At 34.5% G+C, this 10,214-nt stretch overlaps 1 protein-coding gene across 1 annotated transcript; it reads left to right on the top strand.

Annotated features, from left to right (window-relative positions):
* Positions 1-428: 428 nt before the first annotated feature.
* Positions 429-6,366, top strand: LOC133331993 (prolyl 4-hydroxylase subunit alpha-2). Its single transcript, XM_061540382.1, has 6 exons — positions 429-613; positions 4,362-4,516; positions 4,579-5,843; positions 5,909-5,962; positions 6,033-6,198; positions 6,266-6,366. The coding sequence occupies exons 1-6, from the start codon at positions 429-431 to the stop codon at positions 6,364-6,366; spliced, it is 1,926 nt and encodes a 641-aa protein (XP_061396366.1).
* Positions 6,367-10,214: the final 3,848 nt, after the last annotated feature.

Genomic DNA, 10,214 nt, shown 5'->3' with positions numbered 1-10,214 from the left:
TATTCGTTACGAAGAAATGATGTACATAGGGTGTGCTTGCTGGTTGCTTAAGTATTGGTTTATGAGAATTGATACACACATTTTTTTATATTTTTCAATTATGTCAAAAACCTTACATATTAAATCCCGGAAAGAAATTATTTATGTTGGCTTATACCACACTTTCTTTTCAATTCATAAATGTCACTTGCACGACCACACGACCTAAATAAATAGTAAGTCAACACGCGATGATCCATTTATTGATCTATCCCAAATAAGTTGTCAACAAAATTGTCTAAGTCAAAAAACACCTGTCTATACATTACTCTACGCATTTCCTTCTATAAGTTTTTACCTAATTTAAATTTTTCCTACTCTCCCGAATTTAGTTTTAATTTATCGTTGAATAGAGTAACATAGGCGGCTTAAGAGAGCCCTTCAACAAAATGAATTTTGTACAAAATATTTTAAAAATAATAGTAGTTTTTACCATTTTGGTTGGCAACAGTAACTGTGATTTTTATACATCAATATCGGGATTGGAAGAATTACTGGATCTCGAAAGTCACTATATGGAAGCTATGGAGAAACATTTAAATCAAGTGGAAATATTACACGAACAATTTAAGAGGTAAAGGAATAAATTAAAAATAACACAAGGAAGCTTAAAGTGAAGTAAAAACTCAGGTACTTGAGAAAAAATAGATCTGGGTAATTACTATGGATAACATCAGATCCAATTAATGCTGAGGATATTTTCCATAAAAACCGTCCTATGCTATTTCTGTAATATTTTCTTTACAGGACAAATATTAGAAACAACGTTATTTTTTCTATTGAAAAAGTCCTCAGTAATAACTTAGTCAGAGAGATTTATATATAAAAAAATTATCTATAACAAATGTGCTTTTGTTCTACAGCAAAACAAAATTGTCCCGAGGTCTAGAGTATTTATTCTACAGGGAAAAATGTCTTCTCGGTTGTGATTGAAAGAAACATTTCCTCGGTTCTGAAAACTTTAACAATGAAAAGGAAAGGCAGGTCGTGAACCTACACATCCGCCATTACGCGACAAGTTTAGTTATCGAATCCGGAATGAAGGTCATTGAAAACATGAACCAATATCGAAAATGTTCTCCAAATATATTTTTATCCTCAAAGAAGCCGAAAATTGTCTGAGAAATATCCGAAATACCAAATTCCGATAACGGAACGGATCTTCAAAGATTTCTGAGAAAAAATTGGCCTTCATTGAAAATGTTCGTCAAATAATCACATTTGAGTTCCAGAAGAATTTTTAATATAGAAAAAAAATCATCCTAAAATCCTAAAGAATTTTTATCTTTGTACCTATAACAAATTAGTTCCGGAAGATTTATTTGTCTACAGGAACAAATTGAAACCCTAGTTGCCACAGAAAAGTTATTTTCAATAAGAATAGAATAATCAGATGACAGTTCTCACGATTTGTGCTTAAAAATCGAATTTCTCTTCTTGAGATTTATTTTATCTATAGAAAAAAGTTAGACTGCGACTTGATTTACAAAAAAATCTAAGTTCTTGTATAGAAAAAAATCTGACCTAATATATGCTTTATATAGAAAATATACGACCTGCTGTTTCTATATGAATAATTGACCCACATTGGGTTGTGGGGCTTCTCCTTTAAATAAAAACAAATAAAAAAGATTCAGACAGATATATACACTCAGGCTTTGGTTTGCGAAGTTCTTCGGAGTTTCACACAGGTTTTATTATTTGCTTTATAATCTACATGTTTATAAAAGAGGACAGACGGATCCCAGCTTCGGGCTTTATCTAGGTTTGGTAAATATATTAGGTTGTGGAAAGTTTGGTTCCAATCGGATATTCCATACACCTGATATTGGATATATAAATATTGAAAACCGTGACCTTTTTGTAGGAAGTGGACCAATGGATCCCATCTTCTTACTAAATCTAGGCTTGGTAAAGATACTAGGTTGTACAAAGTTTGGTTGAAAACGCATAGTCCGTTCGAATGATATTATATTTAGATCATTTTGTGAGGGATGTATAACACTTTCAGTGTTTTTGTCGAATATATTCGACATTTAAAATTACTCTCTTTCTTTGCGATTTTTCGGTTATCCTATGTACCGTTACAATTGATGTTTTTGTTTTTGCTGAAAGACAGAAAAAACTGTCCGAGGGTCAAAATGAGAATTGTATTTTTTTTCTAAACTCTGTGCCTTTATATGATCTTAAATACAAAATTTTAGAATTTTATTCTGACAAAAATTTTTTTTTGACACTGAAAGGGATAAGAAGTATTGGACCGATATTCCCCATATTCTAACTTGAAGTAAGTTTAGAGAAAATATTAAGATGTGCTAAGTTTTTAAGATTATACCCTTCGAGAGTTTCCGTGCGGCGGATTTGGTCCAAAGAAATATGGGGTCTATACCCTTACGGCTGAGGGCATACAAATTACAAATACATGAATCGGAGGTAAAAAAACTTAGATTTCAGTCGCTGAAAAATTTTTGTATTAGAAACAAATCAGACTTCCTAGAATTTGGTGGAGTGCGGATCAGCGGACAAATGCAATACATATGTATTTGGAAGATTTTTTGATGGTTTTACTCATATTCTACTGTGTGGCAAATAAAAATGTTTTTTCCCGGAAATTTTAAGTTTAAATTAAGTTGAAATTAAGTTTAATGGATCCGTTTGACGTGTGTGGGCTGGGAGCTTCACAAAAAAATTTGAGGTGTGTGGCCCACTTATTATTCGCGATTTCATTTTTTCAAGATTTTCAATGGGCTGCTAAATCAATACCAATGCTTGTTAAGATTTGTAACTTTGCACATATATATTTGAAGATTTAAAAGAGAAGAAAAATAATTTACAAAAAATGTTTGTTATTGTTCTGTTGTTTTTTTGTAATTAAAGAAAAGTCCTTATTTTTGATGGCGGGCATGTTAACTCCTCACTGAAACATCGGAATCCGAAAATTCCAACGGTGTTAGAAAGAGTACATGTCTGGCTCTCGTATGAACTAGGATTATTGACTTCGCTCTAAAATTAACAAAATGGCGACCTTTGAAAAAATATTTTTGGAAAATCGCCGATTTTAGACTAAAAACCAAGTTAAAAAATTAAAAAATAGGAAGATCTTCACCGATTGGCTTTACACAGTTCATACGAGGATACACTTTGTAAAAATTTGGAATCGATTGGATTATTAGTTTATGAGTTATCGTGCCCGCCATTCGCATTAGAGAAAAACGCGTTTAAAGTTTGACAAAACAGCCGTCACTTGATGCTGACACAATAAATCGGCTATGTTTTCAATTTTTTTCACCTGAAATTTTGTATTTTCTTGAATTAGTGTAGATTAAATCAAAAAAAATTTTGCCGCTGTCCTGTTGGATTTTCTTTTTTAAAAGAGAAAACAAACATTTAATCCTTTATAATCCTTTGAAAAAAGTGTCCATTGAACACTTTTCGCCTGATCTTGGATTTATTAATATTTAAAATATTGACTATTTGTGGGTGAGGTACCAGAAGTAGTGGACCAATGGGTCTCATATTCGCACTTGACCATTTTGTGAGAGAAGTTCCACAAAGAGTGGGACGATATTCCCCATTACGATGTGCAAAGTTTGGATGAAATCGGTTAGACGGCCAGACAGAAAGACGGACAGACATTTGTAAATCTGATACCCTCATTAGCCAGAAGGCCGAGGGTAAAAATACCTGTCTTGTGAATGTTTCAAAAGAAGAATCATGAATCATGAATTCTTCTGCGTATTTCTTGGCATGTATCAGTTTCTATAGATCGACTTTAATATGAAGTACCGGAATAAGTTGCCTCACAATTTGAAAAAAAGAGTATGCGAATTTTTAATGGAGTTATCACACCTCATTTTCTGATCTTTTTATTATTTTTTTGGAAATCTCACTTCTTGAGAATTCTTTTTAAACAAAAATATGAATATCTGAAGACTGATTCTACTAAAAATTAAATCTCAATTTTTTAGAACTTAATGTGGAGATTAACTCAAAGGACTGAGTACTTATTTCAATAGAAAAATAGTTGAGGATTCAATTTTCTGACTTTCTTGTTTTTTTTTATGAAAGTAGACTTCTGTTCCTGGATTGTTAGCCTTAACATCTATTTTCTGATGATTTTTAAAGAAAATCTGTCCTGAGTTTCGGGATGATTTTTTTTTTTAATAGAATATCTCTGACATTAATTAAACCAAATCGAATTCTATGCGAAATATCGGCAATGATTAGTCTATATATTATAGACGAACTTCTAAAAATATTTCCTGAATTATTGCCTCATTTGTACTTTATTTTCTTGTAACTACTATTTCCTTTAATTATAGCCTCCTGAATGAACTTGACCATGAACACACCAAAGAGAATTACAATAGCACAGAACTATTGGAGGATCCCATCAATGCATTTAAAATTATACGAAGAGTTGTTGCTGATGTGCCACAATTGACAAAATTAACAACAGATATAAGTAATTTACGAGGTATGTCATTTCAAAATAATGTCGAAAATGTAAAATTCTTATATTTCAAATGTTTATTACAGTTTACAATGACTCAACATTACTACCAAACACTCACAATCTACCCACCGGCGATGATTTACGTGGTGCCTCATTGGGATTTGCTCGTCTACAGAAAATGTATAAACTAGAGACTGATGATATGGCGAGGGGTGTTCTGCTGGGTCACAAATATAGTTCAGCGATGTCTGCATTTAATTGTTATATTTTGGGTGTAAATCTTTTCGAAGCTGGTGAGCATAAATTGGCAAGTGAGTGGTTGCTGGAAGCCCTCACAAAGGTGGAGGAACTGGAAGCGATGTTAGAAGACAGTGAAAATGGTGAGGAGATGATTAAAGATAAGACAGAAGATGAGGAGTCAGCAAAGGTGAACGAGTTGGAAAAGTTGTCAGAAGCCAAGGAAAAAGATCAAGAGATGACTGAAGATGAGTCAGAAGATAAATTGGTGAAAGAGTTGGACGATTCGACAAAGTGCAGTGAGAAAGATGAGACATATGGTGATGAAGATTATTTTGAGGATATTTTTGAAAATATCGATATGTTTAAGGAAGATGATATTCAGGACGATATGACAGTTGAAGAAAATATAGACGAAGATGATTTCAACAATAACTTGGACAATGAATATGGTATATATCCCTATGTGACAGCTGAACAAATTTTGGAATATTTACCTTCGGTCTTGTACCACGCTGGCAACCGAAAGGCGGCTGCTCTTCTCAATGACAAGCTACTTAAACTTGATCCACAGAATTACTATGGTCTGACAAATAAACAACTATTTGCCAATGGCTTAATAGAAGAGAGACGTAAACGTGTATTGGATAAACCGGTAGAAACTGCATCCGAAATAGAACGTCTTTATAATCAAGTTTGTAGCGGTGAGGTGGAACAGACGCCACAAGAAAAACGCCATCTTCGTTGTCGTTATGTCACAAATAATGTGCCCTATTATTTTTTGGGTCCATTTAAAATGGAAGAACTAAGTGCAGATCCCTTTGTTGCCTTCTATCACGAAGTGATTTATGACAATGAAATTGATCAAATTATCTCTTCTGTTGAGGACTCTATTGAAAGATCGAAAGTCGGGGGTAATGCAGATTCCAGATACGATGAGATACGTGTTAGTAAAAATTCATGGTTAGATTTTAAAGAACATAGATTTTTGGATCCCATTGCACAACGTTTGGAGGATATGACGGGTCTGACTATCGAAACTGGAGAAGAACTGCAAGTTGCCAACTATGGAATTGCAGGACACTACGGACCACATCATGATTTTCATTCGGTGAGCTAATGTCCTTATATATTTAATTATTGAATTATAATCGGAAAATACAAAAATCTTTTCAGGGCGTCATAGAGGATTTCCAAAAAGGCAATCGCATACTCACCGCTTTATTTTATGTAAGTATATTTGAAAAATATAACAAAATGTGCAAATTATTTTGAATCTCTTTTTATTTCTTTGCTTTAGATCAATCATGTGGAATTGGGTGGCGCCACCGCATTTCCCATATTACGCTTGGCTGTACCACCCATAAAAGGTAGCATGGTTGTATGGTATAATTTCCACAAATCTCTTCAAGGAGATTATCGCACATTGCATGCTGGCTGTCCTGTCTTGCAAGGTTCCAAATGGAGTATGTATTGTGATTTTTTTAATTTTCGCTAAGAAATATTTTAATATGTAATTATTCCCTTTTGCAGTTTGCAATGAATGGTTCAGTACAAAGGGCCAGGAATTGAAGCGACCATGTGGTTTGGAACCGGATCATGAAGTATCCCTACCATATAAAGATTGGTATTAAATATTTATGTTATATAAAAACTGTAGAATAAATAAATAATATTTTATAAAAAACTATATCGTTACGATTGAGTTACTATTTTTGGATGGTAGTGTTGTAAAGAGTTGATTCTAAAAATTCGAAAAGTACTAAATAGTGCCAAATTTAGGGAAATGTTATGTTGAGGAAAATAAAATCCATTATTTTTTCGGCAGATGGCTACACTGATAGATTTATCGTAAAGTATCAATCAAATAATTTCAGATTTATGCTCCTGGGAAGACTGACATTTCACAGTATCAAAAAAATTGCTGTTTTTTGTTTGGTGCATTCAGTTGTGAGTTACATAGGGTGTTAAAAATGGAAGTGAACAAAGAAAAAATTCGGTTCATTTCACAGTTGACAAAGGCGAAAATGCAAGACAAGTGCGTAAAATTGAGAATGGTGTTTATGGTTCCGATACAGTAACAGGCAATTATGTGCAATTTTATTTTCGTAGATTCCGTTCAGGAAATTTTGAGATTAGTGATGCCCCTCGCAAAGATAGGGCGAGCGTCGAAAATCTTGAAAAAACGGGAGAAATGATCGAGGAATGCCTTTAAAATGGCAACAAATCACACAACAGAACGGTGCATATTTGGCCCAAATCGGACATTCCGAACCATGTTAAATGAAGTCCTATAGTTCATATAAAAATAATTTATTTTTCCCCAACCTAATATATAGCGTATGTTTGAAAAGAGCTATAATTTTAACACATAACTAGAAATAGCAAAATTTTCTCTATAAAGTGTTTATCAACGCGGATTTCTTAACCCAAAATATGCAAGAAATTTGCACTTTCAGCTAATCTCAAGAATCCCAAGGCCCAAAACAGAGAACCGATATATGTATATATATATATATAAATTGGAATGAAAATGTCCATAAAATCGGAAAAATTATCGAAGTGGACCGGCATGTTAGCAGTCGTAATATCGCCTAGGAGCTAAAAATCGACCATAAAGCTGTTTTAAACCATTTACACAAAGCTATATAGGAGCTATATAGAAATCTGGACCGATTTTCTCGAAACTTGGCAGACATCACTCTAGGCTTAATTCAGTACGTTATGCCAAATCTCTTGCAAATCGAAGGATATATAGGGACTTTGGTGCACCATTTACATGAAATCGGACGAAACTGTATATGGGAGCTATATCTAAATCTGGGCCGATTTTCCCAAAACTTGGCAGACATCACTCTAGGCTCAATTCAGTACGTTATGCCAAATTTGGTGGAAATCGAAGGATATATAGGGATTTTGGTGCACCATTTACATGAAATCGGACGAAACTATATATGGGAGCTATATTTAAATCTGGACCGATTTTCACGAAAATTGGCAGACATCATTCTAGACCTAAATGATTAGGCTGTACCAAATTTCGTGCAAATCGAAAAAAATATATAGGGACCGTTTACATTAAATCGGTTAAATATATATATGGGAGCTATATCTAAATCTGAACCGATTTTTCCCAATATCCATAGGGTTCGTCCTTGGGCCGAATAAGTGACCTATGCCAATTTTCATCCAATTCGGATAATAAATGCGACCTGTACTTTTTTTACAATTTAACATGGACAGACAGACGGACGGACGGACATGCATAAATCGACTTAGAAAGTGATTCTATGCATATTCTCAAAAGGAACCATGTGTCTATCTCGATTATTTTTGCCTGTTACCTATTTATACCCTAGCCTTATGGCTAATGAGGAAAAGTGGTTTAGACCCCACGTTTCTTTGGACCATGTCCGTTTTAGACAATTTGGAATGGATTTACAAATGTTCGTCCCTCTGTCTGTCTCGCCGGCTGGTGCGCACAATAACTCTCAAAGGGAGTAACCGATGTCATCCAAACTTTGGACATCGTAACTTAAACTTAGTTTAGGTTGGAATATGGTTAATATCGGGCAAATTGTTCCTCTGCTTATGGTACCTTCCACACAGAAGGTCAAAAATTTCAATATTTATAAATGCAATATCAGGCTAATGATATATCCGACTTGAACCAAACTTTGCACAACCTATAATATTTACTATGCGTCCGTAGTGTCCGAATATGGGGCTCATTGGCCAACTTCTTCTGCCCCTCTTACACAAAAGGTCAACATTTATAAATTCAATTGAGCCGAATGGAATATCCGATTCGAACATCTTTACATTATCTTTACCAGATAAAATCTAGTTCAAAGGAGAGACCCGTCGGCCCTCTCCTTCTGGTACCTCTCCCACAAGAATTTAATATTATAAAGGGAATAATAACATCAGTGTGTTTTTCCGATGACCTCCACAAACCATTAGCTGAGTGTAAATATCTGTCGGTATTGGATTTACCCGAAATGGTGGACAGGGTATTGATAATTTTTGGTTGGGAGATTTGGAACTCCATGAGAATTCAAAAAACTAAATTACAATCAACGCGGTTGAAAAATGTATCCCATATCCACAAGATACTGAAAATCGGGGAGTACAGTTATATGGGAGCAACACCTAAACCTAATCCAACATACTAAACTTGAGACCATTACCAAATAATATGTTTGTAGGGTCGGGAATGATTATTTCGACGAGTTACAAACTGAAAAACGAGATGGAGTGTATAAAAACACTTCGATAGGGCCGCACTTTTTATAAACTCCAACATGAGGTGGCCATACAAAATACTTAAAATTCCTAATCGATTTATCCAAAATATGAAATTAGAGCTAATCAACTAACCGACTGTAACCGAACGACTTCGAGCCGACTGTAAATATCTGACTTTTATACCCTACACAACTATGTTGTCCGGGTATTATAGCTTTGTGCAGCCCCAAGAGTTTGTAACACCGCGAAATATTGGTCATCGATCCACCTTTAAGTATTCCGATCGTCATATCTCGACTAGCTGAGTCGATCTAGACATGTGTGTCCGTCCGTCTGTCCATTATAATTTGTAAACACAATACAGGCCACAGTTATGGACCAATCTTCGCGAAATTTTGCATGTAGGATGGGTTCGGCCCAATTAAGACCCCTATTGTTTTTGGTAAAGATCAGGTAATATTTAAGGGATGGAATGGACCAAATACTTATTTTTTGTCGGTTTTTCTGGTCGTTCCAGTGGCCGCAATTATGGCCCAAAAATCTGGAGAAGGGGATTGGGCCAAAGAATAAACATGCCTATTTTGATAAAGATCGGTCAATATTTAGGGGGAAAATGACAAAATTTGTATTCTATAGCGTATATATTAACTCCTGAAGGACATAGAGACGAGAAATTTATAGTCTATCCAAAAGGAGTTGTTGAGCTTTAAATTGATGCCAATTATATTGGCGTATGTACTCGGATGCTGGAGTTACACTTAAATATTTACGGTTGCTTACTTATTCATATACTATTTAGTAACCCATTACCCCACTAGAGGGAGGAAATATAGCGCTGATCGCTATGAAATGTACCATGAGGTTCTAGTTATGGTCAAGGACAATGCCTATAATTTTCGGTGATGATCAGATAATAATATTGGAATGAAGTGGACAGAAAACATTATTCTTTGTGTTCTTTTTTCAAGTCGAAATATTGCCCAAGTTCTGAATATAGAACCATAGATAGTTAGATTTTCGTCGAAGTTGGTTAGGGTATCATATGGTCGGCCCCGTCCGACTATACTGCTCCACTTACTGGTTTTATGTATTTTCGATCTGTGATGTACCATCAATTTAGTTTGAATTTCACGTAAAGTTTATCAAATAAAATCCCAATTTTTAAAATTATTTTCCTGAATTATATGTTTATTACCTTCTCCTAAATGTATTCTCTATTTTAGGGCCCATTCGG

This window comes from Musca vetustissima, unplaced genomic scaffold (genome assembly GCF_032173495.1).
Source record: "Musca vetustissima isolate MV318-11 ecotype Yass unplaced genomic scaffold, APGP_CSIRO_Mvet_v1 utg37970, whole genome shotgun sequence".
Taxonomy (NCBI): Eukaryota; Metazoa; Arthropoda; class Insecta; order Diptera; family Muscidae; genus Musca; species Musca vetustissima.
The sequence above is the reverse complement of the archived record's forward strand: the minus strand, read 5'-3'. Positions and strand labels throughout refer to the sequence as shown.